The 17,211-nt window shown below is 48.7% G+C and overlaps 1 protein-coding gene across 3 annotated transcripts in view; it reads right to left on the reverse strand.

Annotated features, from left to right (window-relative positions):
* Positions 1-1,004: 1,004 nt before the first annotated feature.
* LOC121000616 (zinc finger protein 436-like) overlaps positions 1,005-17,211 on the reverse strand; it is a 684,763-nt gene continuing 668,556 nt past the window's right edge. For all 3 annotated transcript variants that reach the window (XM_040431175.1, XM_040431174.1, XM_040431176.1), the window contains exons 3-6: positions 16,469-16,654; positions 15,167-15,443; positions 13,013-13,174; positions 1,005-2,191 (exon numbers count right to left, since the gene is read on the reverse strand). In XM_040431175.1, the coding sequence (XP_040287109.1) occupies positions 1,077-2,191; positions 13,013-13,174; positions 15,167-15,443; positions 16,469-16,654 (1,740 nt within the window). In that variant the 3' untranslated portion in view covers positions 1,005-1,076. The remainder of the gene's footprint in view (positions 2,192-13,012; positions 13,175-15,166; positions 15,444-16,468; positions 16,655-17,211) is intronic.

A 17,211-nucleotide genomic window follows, 5' to 3' on the forward strand; every position in this document is an offset into this window, starting at 1 on the left:
ACATTCAAAGTAACCTAAGACAGGACCGGCTGCAGGTCAAAACCTTCAACGCAATACGATGATGTCACTAAAGGGGCCAATGGCGGTCAGTGGACTCACTGCATGCACTATCCGTACAGATCTGATTAAAAAAATACTTTCAGCAAAAACTATTGATGGAGAATGTTCCCAGTGTGATTTGTAATATGCTAAGTGAGCTATTTCTCACAGTAAAGGGGTCGTCCCACAAAAATATTCTAGATTTCAAACCAGCACCTCGTCCTGATTACTTTTGTAATTGCATGTAATTAAAGAGCATCTGTCAGCAGTTTTGCGCCTATGACACTGGCTGACCTGTTACATGTGCGCTTGGCAGCTGAAGGCATCTGTGTTGGTCCCATGTTCATATGTGCCCCCCGCATTACTAAGAAAAATGATATTATATGCAAATGAGCAACGGGGGAGTTACCATTGCACCTAGAGGCTCCGCTCTCTCTGCAACTGCTGCGCCCTCTGCACTTTTATTGACAGGACCAGGCAGTGAAAACATCATCAATCCTGGCCCTGTCAATCGAAGTGCAGAGAGAGCAGAGCCTTTAGGTGTAACGGTAACGCCCCCGTTGCTCCTAGAGGCTCATTTGCATATAATAAAACATCATTTTTCTCAGTAATGCGGGCACATATAAACATGGGACCAACACTGATGCCTTCAGCTGCCAAGTGCACATGTAACAGGTCAGCCAGTGTCATGGGTACAGAACTGCTGACAGATGTTGTATAGCCACTCAGTTAATGAATAAAATCTATCTTTATAGCGCCACCTGCTGTTGGCTCTTTTCTAATTTTTTCTGTCCTGATCACTGAGGTGGAAGCTCATGCTCAGTTCCATCTTTCACCGGCTGCACGCCCCCCTGAGAAAGGACATGCCCCCCTAGAGCTGCCAGCTTGAAATAAATCTAGCAGAGCAATTGGTGCAATGAATGTGGAGATCTCTGGACACATGTGAGGTACAGGGCTGGTCCTAGCTTTGTTAGAAATAGACTGCTGCACATTATAGGATATAGAATTTTTTTACATTAATCATGGGATAACTCATATTAAGGTGGTTGCGGTCGCGTATGAGTCCGCTGATGACGACACAGATCTGACTTTTGCATAAAACTTTTGCCACACTCAGAACAACTGAGGAGCTTCTTCCCCGTGTGGAGCCGCTGGTGTCTTGTTAACGTCGTCTGGAGTGCAAAACTTTTCCCGCATTGATGACACGTGTATGGCCGCTCGCCCGTGTGGGTTCTCTGGTGATCGACTAATTTAGATTTGTGTGTAAAACATTTTCCACAAACCAAACACTGTTCCTCCCCGGTGTGGATTCTTTTATGCTGAACGAGTTGCGCCTTCTTGATAAAACATTTACCGCACTCCGGGCAGGAGAAAGGTTTCTCGCCCGTGTGGAGGCGCTGGTGCAGAATGAGGCCAGACTTCTGCGTGAAGCTTTTATCACACTCCAAACAAGAGAAAAGTTTTGCCCCCGTGTGAATCTTAATATGTTCAGAGAGATGGGATTTCTGTGTAAAGCGCTTGTCACAGTAACAGCAGGAAAATGGCTTCTCTCCGGTATGAGTCCTCTGATGACAGCGGAGGTAAGATTTCAGCATGAATCGTTTCCCACATTCTGAACAAGAGAAGGGTTTCTCCCCGGTGTGAATGCGCTCGTGTTTCATTAGCGTTGCCTCCTGTGCAAAACACTGTCCGCACTGAAGACAAGAAAATGGCCGTTCTCCCGTGTGGGTTCTCTCATGCTGGATGAGTATAGATTTTTGTGTAAAACACCTCCCACAAAATGAACATTGCTCTTCTCCAGTGTGAATTTTTTTGTGTTGAACAAGTTGTGATTTTCTTATAAAACACTTCCCGCACTCGGGACATGAGAAAGGTTTTTCCCCTGTGTGGACGCGCTCATGTGCAATGAGTCTTGATCGAAACTTAAAACGTTTACCGCACTCCGAACAAGACAATGGCTCCTGTGCTGAGCCGAAGTGGTCATCATGGTCCGTGTTGTCTGCTGACAATGGCTGGTGCCTGCTAAGGACAGATGGGACGTGGTCAGCACCGGTCAGGGACTCTATCATTGTGATATGGAAGTCATTTAAATGCTCTTCTAGGAAGTCATCTGTTTCCATTTCATGCTTGGGAGTCAAAAGTAGTTGTTCACCTGTTAAGAATAGAATATATATATGTATAAATATATAAGTTCTGGACAAATTATTATAGATTGTTTTTTATTCTGAGGGTGCAATCTCCGAACATTCCCATCATATATTGTGTTCCCCTCTATGCATCATTAAAGGGGTTATCCCACTTCGCATTTTCATACTTACCTGCTGCCAGCGCGCCGTTCACTTCCTGGATTCTGGCTTCATCTTGATTGACGTCTTCTCCCGGGCCGGGCCGCACGCTGGACTGAATGCGCATGCGCCATGGTGACTTATTCCTGGCCTGTATAGTACAGAGCCGACGTGCACATTCGCGGCTCTGTACTATTCTGGCCAGGAAGAAGTCACCATCGCGCATGCGCGGCGGCGTGCGTGTTCAGGACAGAGAGCGGCCCGGCCGGGAGAAAAAAGGAGATTTTTGTGAAACTCACCTGTAAAATCTTTTTCTCGTAATTTCCATTGGGGGACACAGACCATGGGTATAGCTTAGAGATATTACTAGGAGGGACACTATTCAAAAAAAGAAGCTCCTCCTCCTCGGGCTATACCCCCAGGCACCTCCAGGAGAACTTCAGTTGTTGCAAAAGCAGTAGGAGAAGGAGAACGGAAATAAAACACTATGGAAACCATCACACAGCACACCATAAGGCGTAAATCAAAAAGGGGCGGGAGCTGTGTCCCCCAATGGAAATTACGAGAAAAAGATTTTACAGGTGAGTTTCACAAAAATCTTCTTTTCTCGTTCATTCCATTGGGGGACACAGACCATGGGACGTCCCAAAGCAGTCCATGGGGTGGGAGCAAGAAACAAACCCAACACCGCCTGGAATAAACGACCCGCAGTTAAACAGGAACCACAGCCTGCAATACCCTGCGCCCAAAAACAGCATCAGCCGAGGCCAGAGAGTGTAGCTGATAAAACTTTGTGAAAGTATGTAAGGACGACCAAGTGGCCGCCTTACACAACTGGGAAACGGATGCGCAATTGCGTCTAGCCCAGGAAGCTCCCACTGCCCTTGTGGAGTGAGCAGTAATCCGTGACGGCGGAACCTGGCCACGAGCGCGATAGGCCGCAGCAATAGCGGAACGGATCCACCGCGCCACGGTGACCTTGGAAGCCGCCAGGCCCTTACGAGACCCTTCAGGAATCACAAAGAGAGAGTCTGAACGCCGGAAGGAGGCAGTAGCCCCCAGGTACACCTTCAGAGCCCTGACGACGTCCAGAGAGTGGAGAGCGCATTCCTTGGGGTTCGCCGGAGAAGGACAAAAAGAGGGCAGGACAAGATCTTCGTTAAGGTGGAAGGGAGAAACCACCTTGGGCAAAAAAGAAGGCACCGGTCTGAGCACCACCTTATCCTGGTGAAAGACCAGAAAAGGTTCTCGGCAGGAAAGTGCGGCCAGCTCCGAAACTCGCCTGATGGAGGTTATGGCCACCAGAAAAACTACCTTCCAGGTGAGTAAAACCAGAGAGATCTCCCTCAGAGGCTCAAAAGGCGCCGACTGAAGGGCGCGCAGAACCAAGTTGAGATCCCAGGGGGGCAAGGGAGGCACATACGGGGGGACAGAATGCGCCACCCCCTGCAGGAAGGTTTTCACAGGTCTCAAAAAGGCAATGGACTTCTGAAAAAAGATAGCCAAAGCAGAAACCTGACCCTTCAAAGAACTGAGCGACAGACCCATGTCAAGGCCGGATTGGAGAAAGGACAGCACCACTGGGACAGAGAAACGTAGGGGGGGGGTAGCCCGACTTCTCACAAAAAAACCAGGAAGGCCTTCCAGGTGCGATAATAGATCCGTGAAGAAGCCGGCTTCCGAGCCCTGATCATGGTTCTCACCACCGCATCAGAGAAGCCTCTCTTCCTTAGGATGGAGGCCTCAATAGCCACGCCGTTAAACGCAGCTGCCGTGAATTCTGGTGGAAGAGTGGCCCCTGAGACAGGAGATCCTCTCTGTCGGGTAGCGGCCACGGAATGTCGACCAACATACGAGCGACGCTGGAGAACCAGGCGCGGCGAGGCCAATCCGGGGCGACGAGAATGGTTGGTATCCCCTCCGCCTCTATCTTGCGCAGCACCTTCGGCAACAGAGGAATCGGAGGGAAGACGTAAAGGAGGCTGAACCGCTGCCATGGAGCTACCAGCGCGTCTACCCCGTCCGCCCGCGGGTCTCGAGCGCGGGCTAGATACACCGGCACCTTGTGGTTGAGCCGGGAAGCCATCAAATCTACGTCCGGACGGCCCCATCGGTTGCAGATGTCCTCGAAAACCTCCGGATGGAGAGACCATTCTCCCGGATCCACCCTGGTGCGACTCAGAAAATCCGCCGTCCAATTGTCGACTCCCGGGATATACACTGCCGACAATACTGGAACATGCGACTCCGCCCATAAGAGGATCCTCGCTACTTCCTGCATTACTGCCCAACTGCGGGTCCCGCCCTGATGGTTGACATAAGCCACAGCCGTGGCATTGTCCGACTGAACACGCACCGGGCGAGTTGCAAGGAGAGGAGTCCAGTGGGAGAGGGAGTGGAAAATCGCCCTTAGTTCCAAGACGTTTATCGGGAGATGGGACTCCTCCGTCGACCAGACACCCTGAACTGTGAGGTTCCGGAGAACACCTCCCCAACCGATGAGGCTGGCGTCGGTGGGGACTACCGTCCAGGAGAACGGAAGGAAGGACCTTCCTGACGCTAGGTTGAGGGAAGACTGCCACCAAGGGAGAGAAGCTCGAACTTGCCGGGACAGAAGAACAGGAGTGTCTAGACCCCGAGAGCTCTTGTTCCAGAGGGCAAGGATCATTTGTTGTAGCGGACGAGTGTGAAATTGGGCGTACGGAATCGCCTCGAAAGAGGAGACCATAAGGCCCAGCACCCGCATGCACTCCCGAATGGTGGGACGTGGAGAGCGTAGAAGAAACACCACTGCCAGTCGAATCTGGGAAACCTTGGAATCCGGAAGAAACACCCGAGAAATCGAGGTGTCCAAGATCATCCCCAGGAACGAGAGTCTCTGGGAGGGGTGAAGAGAGGACTTGGGAAGATTGATCAGCCACCCGAACCGTTCCAGGGATTGAACGGTGATTCGGACGCTGTCCTCGGCCTGTAGAAGAGACGGAGCTTTTATCAAGATGTCGTCTAGGTATGGTAACAAAGAGATGCCCCTGGTGCGAAGAAGCGCCATGAGAGGCGCCAGAATCTTCGTAAAAACCCGAGGGGCGGTCGCCAACCCAAAAGGTAGGGCGACGAACTGGTAATGACGCCCCCCTATGGCAAAGCGCAGAAAACGATGGTGGGACTCTGCAATAGGGACGTGCAAGTAGGCGTCTTGAATGTCCACAGACGCGAGGAATTCTCCTGGACTCAGAGAAGCAATAACGGAGCGAAGGGACTCCATGCGAAACTTCCGCACCCATAGAAACTTGTTGAGAAGTTTTAGATCCAAGATCGGACGAACTGACCCCTCCTTCTTTGGAACAACGAACAGGTTTGAGTAAAAACCTGTCCCTTGCTCTTCTGGGGGAACGGGGGAAATGACACCACGGTCCAGAAGAGAGGAGACCGCAAAAAAGAGATCCGAGGCCTTGGCCGGATCCCCCGGAACGCGAGAAGGGAAAAAACGTTCCGGCGGACTGGACGCGAACTCCAACTTGTAACCGGACGTCACCACTTCCAGAGCCCAGGCGTCCAGAACGTGAGCCCTCCAAACTTGTTGAAAGGAGAGCAGACGTCCCCCCACCACGAGGGGTGGGGGCACCCCTTCATGCGGAGGGTTGCTTGGGAGCAGGAGGGCGGGCTGACTGCGCCCGAGGCCGCCAAGAAGGCTGGGGCTTGAAGAAAGGCTTCTTGCGGGAGTCCTGGGACCCCCCTGCCGATGAGGACGACGGCGTCCTGGCAGTGGAGAAGCGACGAAAGGACTGGCCCCGGAAACCTGAAGGCCGAGACTGAAAGGGACGCTTGGTCCTGGGCTGAGGTAGATGAGTGCTCTTGCCCCCAGTTGCGGCCAAAATAAATTCATCTAGTTGAGCCCCAAAGAGCCTGGACCCTTCAAAGGGAAGGTTAGCGAGTGAACGCTTAGATGAGGCATCAGCATCCCACACCTTCAGCCAGACCTCCCTGCGCTGAATGACAGAGAGGGCCGAAATACGGGCAAAGAGGGAGCCGATGTCCATTGAAGCCTCACAGAGATATTTGGAAGCTTGAGACATCTGAATGATAAAATCCAGAGTATCTACAGAGGCGTCCTGCTCTGACAGATCCTGGTGGTGGCGCTGCAACCACATTGTAAGGGCTCTGGCGACCCAAGCTGACGCGAAGGCCGGTCGCAGGGAAGCGCCCGCCAGGGAGAAGATAGTCTTGGAAAGTGAATCCAAACGTCTGTCCACCGCATCCTGCAGAGAGGAACCGTCTAGGACGGGAAGGGCCGTGTTCTTGGCTAACCTGGCCACCGGAGGATCTACCTTAGGGGAAGAAGTCCACTTTTCCACTGTGTCAGCTGGAAAAAGATACAGTGTATCCATACGCTTGGTGGCCGAAAACTTTTGATTAGGACGATCCCAAGCTTTTGATATGACCGCAGTGAATTCCTCATGAATAGGGAACACAGCGGACTCCTGCTTCTTAGGTGGAAAAAGGGAGAACTCCCGACTAGTGGAGGGAGGAGAATCCCCTTGTATATTAAAAGTGTCACGGACGGCTGCCATCAACTCGGTTACCATGGTGGAAAGCTTAGGCAGGGGTTCCCGCTCCGTGACTTCGTCCGATCCGGACAATTCCCCTTCAGATTTGCGCTCCCTGCGGGGGGGAGAGTCAACCGGGCATGCCTCAAGGCGAGGGGGAGAAGCGGAGTCATCCGAGGAGGAATGCTGCCGCTCACGCTGCCTTTTAGAAGTCAGACGCCCTCTGTGAGAGTCACTGAGAGGAGATGGAGTGGTGGCTGCCACAGGGGTAGTAGCCGCCATGCGCTCCATGAAGGACATGGCTGCCTTGGCAACTATGGCCAGATCAGCTGCCGCATTAGACATGGCGGAGGCCCAGGCGGGTACCGCTGGTTCCGCAGGGGCAGAGGGAGGACCGGGCTGAGCAAGAGAAGGAGGCTGATCCTGTATAGGAGCAGGGCATGAGTCACAAGAACCAGTGACAGAAAAAGGCCTAAGGCATATCTTACATGACTCCAGTGGAGCCTGAGAGGGAGCCTTGGAAGGCTTAGGGGCCCCAGGTTTAGGCATGATGGATTCCAATGTGAATCAGATTTCCTACCAGGTTGCTGCAATTTCTACCACCCAGGCAAACAGCAGAAGTCTCCGGTCACTGAGGAGCTGCACGGCCACAATCCAGCAGAGTCTCCGGAGTAAGGAGAAAACAGGCCGGACGCCGAAGCTCCGCCCCCTTGAGTGCGTCGCGAGAAAAACGCGCGCGCGCGCGATTCAAACTACACCCCATAGCCGTACGGCGCGGCAGGGGTTAATGAATGACGGAGCGGTCCGGCGGGGAGCTGCAGAGAGCGCAGCGGCCGCAGTCTAAAGGAACAGAAATAATCATATGCAGAGGCGTCCTGTCTCTGCCGATCTTAAGCTGCCGTTTGAGTTGTAGGCAGGTAGGAAAAATGAAGATAGGGAATCATCAGCCCTACCCGGAATGGCCCCCTCCCCTAGGAAAGAATGCCCCCAGCAGGTCCTTTTCCAGCTCACCCAGGCGGCCTCAGAGTGCCAGACAAACGACATGAAGATTAGGGGGGGAGGGAAGAGAGAGAAGGGAGATTGAAGCAGGCAATACTTATCTGCTCATCATGCTCCCTCGATGTCCAGACCAGCAGGGAGTCACCTCTTCAGACATCTGACTCCAAGGGAGGGCAGTGCTCTGGGGAGGGTAGGCAGCAGGTGTCCCAGCAGCTGGTGGGATGCCAGAGCTTACATGTCGAGCCTGGATCCACTTTTCTTCTGTGGGGGAATGGGAGGTAGCCAGGAACCTTCAGAAGACCGTGGCAGACACTCCACAGGGGCCAGGAAAGCGCAATGCTGACCTGCGTCCCCATCTGAAAACAGAAAATAACAAAACAGGAGAAGAGTAAGAGTCAACCTCCTTGGACGGACACTAAGCAAAGACTGAAGTTCTCCTGGAGGTGCCTGGGGGTATAGCCCGAGGAGGAGGAGCTTCTTTTTTTGCATAGTGTCCCTCCTAGTAATATCTCTAAGCTATACCCATGGTCTGTGTCCCCCAATGGAATGAACGAGAAAGAGTCTTCTGCGCAATCACGGCCACCGGGATTCCGGAGAAGAGCGGTGGCCGTAACCAGGGGAGACCGAATGACAACAATGAGGTAAGTGGGGTTGAATTTTCTCCTAAACGGTGGGAATTGGTTAATCAAATATATTTACAAAAATGATCACTGTCACATGATTAACAGATTTAACCAGTTGCCGCAACTGTAACGCCGAAAGGCGTCATCGCGGCGGCTCCACCAGGCTACGCTAACACCGATTGGCGTCATCTCGCGTGAGCCGAGATTTCCTGTGAACGCGCGCACACAGGCGCGCGCGCTTACAGGAACGGAAGGTAAGAGAGTGGATCTCCAGCCTGCCAGCGGCGATCGTTCGCTGGCAGGCTGGAGATGTGATTTTTTTAACCCCTAACAGGTATATTAGACGCTGTTTTGATAACAGCGTCTAATATACCTGCTACCTGGTCCTCTGGTGGTCCCTTTTGTTTGGATCGACCACCAGAGGACACAGGTAGCTCAGTAAAGTAGCACCAAACACCACCACACTACACTACACCCCCCCCCCCCCCGTCACTTATTAACCCCTTATTAGCCCCTGATCACCCATATAGACTCCCTGATCACCCCCTGTCATTGATTACCCCCGTCATTGATCACCCCCCTGTAAAGCTCCATTCAGACGTCCGCATGATTTTTACGGATCCACTGATAGATGGATCGGATCCGCAAAAAAAACGCATACGGACGTCTGAATGGAGCCTTACAGGGGCGTGATCAATGACTGTGGTGATCACCCCATATAGACTCCCTGATCACCCCCCTGTCATTGATTACCCCCCTGTCATTGATCACCCCCCTGTAAAGCTCCATTCAGACGTCCGCATGATTTTTACGGATCCACTGATAGATGGATCGGATCCGCAAAACGCATACGGACGTCTGAATGGAGCCTTACAGGGGCGTGATCAATGACTGTGGTGATCACCCCATATAGACTCCCTGATCACCCCCCTGTAAAGCTCCATTCAGACGTCCGCATGATTTTTACGGATCCACTGATAGATGGATCGGATCCGCAAAACGCATACGGACGTCTGAATGGAGCCTTACAGGGGCGTGATCAATGACTGTGGTGATCACCCCATATAGACTCCCTGATCACCCCCCTATCATTGATTACCCCACTGTCATTGATCACCCCCCTGTAAAGCTCCATTCAGACGTCCGCATGATTTTTACGGATCCACTGATAGATGGATCGGATCCGCAAAACGCATACGGACGTCTGAATGGAGCCTTACAGGGGCGTGATCAATGACTGTGGTGATCACCCCATATAGACTCCCTGATCACCCCCCTGTAAAGCTCCATTCAGACGTCCGCATGATTTTTACGGATCCACTGATAGATGGATCGGATCCGCAAAACGCATACGGACGTCTGAATGGAGCCTTACAGGGGCGTGATCAATGACTGTGGTGATCACCCCATATAGACTCCCTGATCACCCCCCTGTCATTGATTACCCCACTGTCATTGATCACCCCCCTGTAAAGCTCCATTCAGACGTCCGCATGATTTTTACGGATCTACTGATAGATGGATCGGATCCGCAAAACACATACAGGCGTCTCCCTGGAGCCTTCCAGGGGGGGTGATCACCCCATATAGACTCCCTGATCACCCCCCTGTCATTGATCACCCCCCCCCCCCCCTGTCAGGCTGCATTCAGATGTCCGTATGATTTTTACGGATCCACGGATACATGGATCGGATCCGCAAAACACATACGGACATCTGAATGGAGCCTTATAGGGGGGTGATCAATGACAGGGGGGTGATCCCCCTGTCATTGATCACCCCCCTGTCATTGATCACCCCCCTGTCATTGATCACCCCCCTGTCATTGATCAACCCCCTGTCATTGATCAACCCCCTGTCATTGATCACCCCCCTGTAAGGCTCCATTCAGACATTTTTTTGGCCCAAGTTAGAGGAAATTATTATTTTTTTCTTACAAAGTCTCATATTCCACTAACTTGTGTCAAAAAATTAAATCTCACAAGAAGTTTGAAATCAAAATGTGTAAAAAATGACAGTGAAATCCGAAAAGGTGCTCTTTGGAATATGGGCCCCTTTGCCCACCTAGGCTGCAAAAAAGTGTCACACATGTGGTATCTCCGTACTCAGGAGAAGTTGGGGAATGTGTTTTGGGGTGTCATTTTACATATACCCATGCTGGGTGAGAGAAATATCTTGGCAAAAGACAACTTTTCCCATTTTTTTATACAAAGTTGGCATTTGACCAAGATATTTCTCTCACCCAGCATGGGTATATGTAAAATGACACCCCAAAACACATTCCCCAACTTCTCCTGAGTACGGCGATACCACATGTGTGGCACTTTTTTGCAGCCTAGGTGGGCAAAGGGGCCTATATTCCAAAGAGCACCTTTCGGATTTCACCGGTCATTTTTTACACATTTTGATTTCAAACTCCTTACCACACATTTGGGCCCCTAGAATGCCATGGCAGTATAACTACCCCACAAGTGACCCCATTTTGGAAAGAAGACACCCCAAGGTATTCGCTGATGGGCATAGTGAGTTCATAGAAGTTTTTATTTTTTGTCACAAGTTAGTGGAATATGAGACTTTGTAAGAAAAAAAAAATCAAAAAAAAAAATCATCATTTTCCACTAACTTGTGACAAAAAATAAAAAGTTCTATGAACTCACTATGCCCATCAGCGAATACCTTAGGGTGTCTACTTTCCGAAATGGGGTCATTTGTGGGGTGTTTGTACTGTCTGGCCATTGTAGAACCTCAGGAAACATGACAGGTGCTCAGAAAGTCAGAGCTGCTTCAAAAAGCGGAAATTCACATTTTTGTACCATAGTTTGTAAACGCTATAACTTTTACCCAAACCATTTTTTTTTTACCCAAACATTTTTTTTTTATCAGACATGTAGAACAATAAATTTAGAGAAAAATTTATATATGGATGTCGTTTTTTTTTGCAAAATTAAATTTTCGTTAAATTTCGATTAATAACAAAAAAGTAAAAATGTCAGCAGCAATGAAATACCACCAAATGAAAGCTCTATTAGTGAGAAGAAAAGGAGGTAAAATTCATTTGGGTGGTAAGTTGTATGACCAAGCAATAAACCGCTAAAGTTGTGGAGTGCTGATTTGTAAAAAAGGGCCTGGTCTTTAGGGGGGTATAAACCTGTGGTCCTTAAGTGGTTAACAGTGATCATAATGATGGGATAACCCCTTTAAACAGGATCCATCAACTTATTTAAAAACAAAAACATATGAATAATGTCAATTAGAATAGTTCTAGTTTCTGGACAGGAAAAAGGCTACTTTCACACTAGCGTTTTTGCGGGATCCGGCAGGGTTCAGCAATAACGCTTCCGTTACTGATAATACAACAATCAGCATCCGTTATGAGCGGATCCGGCTGTATTATCTTTAACATAGCCAAGACGGATCCGTCATAAGCTCCACTGAAAGTCAATGGGGGACGGATCCTTTTTCTATTGTGTCAGAGAAAACGGATCCGTCCCCATTGACTTGCATTGTGGGTCATGACGGACCCATCTTGCTCCGCATCCCAGGACAAAAAGCAAACCGCAGCATGCTCTGGTTTGCTCTCCGGTATGAGAACGGAACGCATTTTGGAGCATTCTGTTCTGTTCAGTTACGTTTTGTCCCCACTGACAATGAATAGGGACAAAACGGAAGCGTTTTTTTTCCGGTATTGAGACCCTATGACGGATCTCAATACCGGAAAATATTAACGCTAGTGTGAAAAAACTTGCTTTGTTGAATTTTCAGGAATTCAGTTACCCAAAACAGCTGATCGGTGGGGATGCCAGGAAGCAGAAGGCTCCATTCACTGTGTAGTGGCCATGCCAGGGTACTGCAGCTCAGCACCTATTCAAGTGAGCTGCAGTACACCGATGCCAGAAACTACAGTGCACCGAGCCCTCTGCTTCCCCCGTACACTACATAGTTTCTGTCTCCATGACAGCCTGAAACAGCTGATTGGTGGAAGTGTCAGACCCTGACCGATTTAATATTGATGACCTATCCTGGGGATAGCGCTTCAATATCTGTAGCTCAGATACTTGGTAGACTTCCATTTTTGATCATTTTGCCTGCTGACGGTGGATTAATGAGATCGGTTACTTCTTTCATGAGCATAAAACATGAACAGAGATAAAAGGAACCATTAGCTGCAATTTTAAACAATAGAAAGGTTTCCGCCTGTGCTCGGGTTAAGGGTCCATTCACACGTCCATAATTTGGGTCCGCATTCGTTCCGCAATTTGCGGACCCATTCACTTTTTTAATGGGGCTGGAACGGATGCGAATCCGCATCCGCATTTTCGGGATCCGCTTTGGTTTTTTTCGGGATCCGCAATTTCGTTCCTGAAAAAAATAGAACGTGTCCTATTCTTGTCCGCAACTGCGGACCAGAAAAGGCATTTTCTATTATAGTGTCTGTGATGTGCAATTTGCGGATCCGCAAAACACTTACGGACGTGTGAATGGACCCTAAACGGGGTCTTGAAGGAAACGTCAAAAAGTTTACCGCTCTCTAAAGAAATTGATGGCTTCGGCGCTGTGCTGATGTGGTCATCACAGTCAATGATGTTTACAGATGTTGCTTCCTCTTTACGAAGGTCAACTGAGACGTAGTCACCACCGGTTACATCTTCTTTTTCGTGCTTAGGAGTCAAAACCGGCTGTTCACCTGTTGAGAACAAAAATATATTAAAGCTCTAAACATATTCATATTTTTTTATTTTAATTGCAGATTCCACAATCATTTCAACCATATAACACATCAATTTTCTTATTACAGAGGATCTTACAACCATATTTTACAACTAGGAATTAAAGGGAACCTGTCACCATGAAAATGCTAAATAACTGGCAGGCACCCTGTGATAGAGCAGGAGGAGCAGAGCAGATTGATATATAGTTCTATTGGGAAAACATTCAGTATAAGTTGTATCTCATTCATTAAAATTCCTGCTCGTTCTGGGCTGTGAAGTCCAGGAGGCGGTCCTATCAGTGATTGACAGCCCTCCCTCTATGACTTTGTATACAGAGACAGCTGTCAATCACTGATAGAACCGCCTCCTGGACTTCACAGCCCAGAACGAGCAGGAATTTTAATTGTTGAAATACAGGTTATATCATTTTATGGGAAAAGATTAAGTATATCAATCTGCTCAGCTCCTCCTGCTCTATAACACCATGTTCAACATGTTCAATGTTCAATCCTCACTATTAATCCTCAGTTTTCATGAGTCTTCCACAACAGAACCACAGAGAGTTTGACCCTCGATCTTTTAAGAACAGGAAACAAAGAGGTTAAAAAGCCCCTTCCCCTTACCAACCTCATCTACTTCTAAATGACTACATGGACCACAATATACAGTATATGCCCAGAGGAAAAAAAATATGTAGAAATCTCTAATAAATGGGAGGGATATGTGAGGATGTTGTTAAAGACTAAGGCCCTTTGCAGACGAGCGTGTCCGGATTAGGTCCGGATGCGTCCCGGTGTATTGCGGCAAACCCGCGCGAGTAGGTACGCAATTGCAGTCAGTTTTGACTGCGATTGCGTTCCGATGTTCAGTTTTTATTGCGTGGGTGCAATGTGTTTTGCACGCGCGTGATAAAAAACCGACTGTGGTACCAGACCCGAACTTCTTCACAGAAGTTCAGGTTTGGGTTAGTTGTAGTGTAGATTGTATTATTTCCCCTTATAACATGGTTATACAGAATGCATAGTACAATAGCGCTGGAGGGGTTAAAATAATAATAATTTAACTCACCTTAATCCACTTGTTCGCGCAGCCGGCATCTCTTCTGTCTTCATCTGTGAGCAATAGGACCTTTGATGACGTCACTGCGTTCATCACATGGTCCTTCACATGATCCATCACCATGGTGATGGATCATGTGATGAGCGTAGTGACGTCATCAAAGGTCCTATTGCTCACAGATGAAGGTGAGTTAAAAAAAAATTATTTTTTTTTTTAACCCCTCCAGCCCTTTTTTGACTATGCATTCTGTATTCAGAATGCTATTATTTTCCCTTATAACCATGTTATAAGGGGAAATAATAATGATCGGGTCCCCATCCCAATCGTCACCTAGCAACCGCGCGTGAAAATCGCACCGCATCTGCACTTGCTTGCGATTTTCACGCAACCCCATTCATTTCTAAGGGGCCTGCGTTACGTGAAAAACGCACAAAGAGGAGCATGCTGCGATTTTCACGCAACGCACAAGTGATGCGTGAAAATCACCGCTCATGTGCACAGCCCCATAGAAATTAATGGGTCGGGATTCAGTGCGGGTGCAATGCGTTCAACTCCAAATAAGGCCCAAATAATACAATCTACACTACAACTAACCCAAACCTGAACTTCTGTGAAGAAGTTCGGGTCTGGGTACCACAGTCGGTTTTTTATCACGCGCGTGCAAAACACATTGCACCCGCCCGATAAAAACTGAACATCGGAACGCAATCGCAGTCAAAACTGACTGCAATTGCGTTCCTACTCACGCGGGTTTTCCGCAATGCACCGGAACGCATCCGGACCTAATCCGGACACCCTCGTGTGAAAGAGGCCTAAGTGTTTTAAAACAGGATGCCTGGGTCAACCCTCCATGGACTTCATATGAATGACAATTAAAGCTCTTTTACATAGAGGGACTGTTTCCTCACCCTGTGATGAGCACTGGTGATCATCCATGACGACTTTCTTGTACAGCTTCTGCTGGTGATCATCCAGGATGACGTTCTTGTACTGGTTCTGCTTGTGATCATCCATGACGACTTTCTTGTACAGCTTCTGCTGGTGATCATCCAGGATGACGTTCTTGTACTGGTTCTGCTGGTGATCATCCAGGATGACGTTCTTGTACAGATGCTTGTGTTTATCTACATAATCCCATTCTTCTATAGAGAAGTAGACGGCGACGTCCTCGCAGCGTGCAGGAACCTGAAATGCACAAGGAGACAGACATGTATGTAAAATAGTGGGCTGACTGGCTGAGACAGATCACAGGGCACAGTTAATACAGGTAGTACATGGTAAATCCCCTGTGGTAGGGGATCTGTTCTCAGCCGGCAGATTTGTTGCAGAAATATCTAGGTTTGAAAAATCCATTTCATGTATCAGAGTAGGGTTGTTTCTGTAGCATGTGCAACCACTGATTGAAGCCCAGAGAAAATTGTTTGCATTACATTACCACTGCTGTCTGCCAAAACCAAACCCCTAGATGAGCCTCACCGACAGACTAAAACTCATAAAACATGTATTATATTGCCAAAAAGGTTTATTCGCTAATTTACTAATGTATATAAGAGAATAGCTATTTTCCTTGAAGGAGTCTCTCCAGGATTCCATTCTATTGTAAGCCCTACTTACCTGCTCCCCATCGCTTGGTTTCGGCTCCATGGCTCCACATCTGTCTTCACTGAGCTGCAGTCCTCCGAAATAGAAGAGGTTACGTGAACTGCTGCAGTCAATGACTGGCCACAGTGGTGAAGTGTCCCCAAGCAGCAAGTGACTGCAGTGATGTGCATCTTTGGGGACACATAACAAATGTGGCCAGTGACTGGCTGCAGAGGCTCACGTGACCCCCTTCCATTCCAAAAGTTTACATGCGGGAACCGAAGTTCAGTGAAGACAGCTGTGCGCACAGAGAGCAGAAACCAAGTGACAGGGAGCAGGTAAGTATACCTGAGATGAGTCCTGTCCCTGAGATGAGTCACATACAGGACTCATCTCAGGTTAATTTGCATATGTATCAAATCGGTTTTTTTTACACAATAAAAGCACACAGAGCTATGGGGACTGGGTATTGCGGATGTGCTAGTGGCCATCTAGCAACCCATGTCCTCAGCTCTATGCACAAAATCCAGGTGACAGGTTCCCTTTAAGCTTTTCAATAGCAAAACCGTGTGTTTGTCAGAGGGACAGCAGACGCCGCTGCGCACCTCCCCATCCACAGCAGCGCTCACCTCTCTTGTCAGCAGATGGATGATCTGGTTGGTGAGCTGAAGAATCGTCTTGTTATTCTCATGGCTCACAAAGTCTGTGGATGTTATCTGGTCGGTTTCTTTGGCCGCGATCCTACCTCCTGACTCCGTGGGGCTGCTGCTTGGACTTATACGATCGGCGCACGTCTTCTTCATTACTGTGTAATCCTGCGGATAAAGAGACACAATGGTGAGGAACCACACTAACGTTCTGGACTCAATTACTGTACAGTAGGGGTCCACAAACTTTCTAACCCTGTGAGCAACATACAGTTTAGAGACTAAGAAGCCGCACTGAAAAATGATATGTTATGTACCAGAGTGGCCGATCAGTAAGAGTGCAAGCTAACCAAAGTGCCGCCATTACAGTAAAAATGATAGCACCATCATGATGATATAGTAGGATTTTTTGAACATAATTAAATCTTGGATATGCTTAGGTTGCAATATTTGGTATAAAAGCTGGATGGTACAGGAAGACGTCAAGTATCTAGACAAAGAAATAGCTATGCCTTGGTTTTCCCACCTGGAGCATCCCAACTGCGTCCAGATGTAAACTATGAGGATAAAGACGTCACTCTTTTCTAAACCACACGTCACAGTCCCATCGGCTTTGGGACTGTGACGTGTAGGTTGTAAGGGTGACACCCAGGGCTTTGCTAATTAAGAAAAAAGGTCTTCTGCGGTTTGGAGTTGGAAGAGGTGGAGGAAGAATCAACTACCAC

Source organism: Bufo bufo, chromosome 5, assembly GCF_905171765.1.
Source record: "Bufo bufo chromosome 5, aBufBuf1.1, whole genome shotgun sequence".
NCBI classification, from domain to species: domain Eukaryota; kingdom Metazoa; phylum Chordata; class Amphibia; order Anura; family Bufonidae; genus Bufo; species Bufo bufo.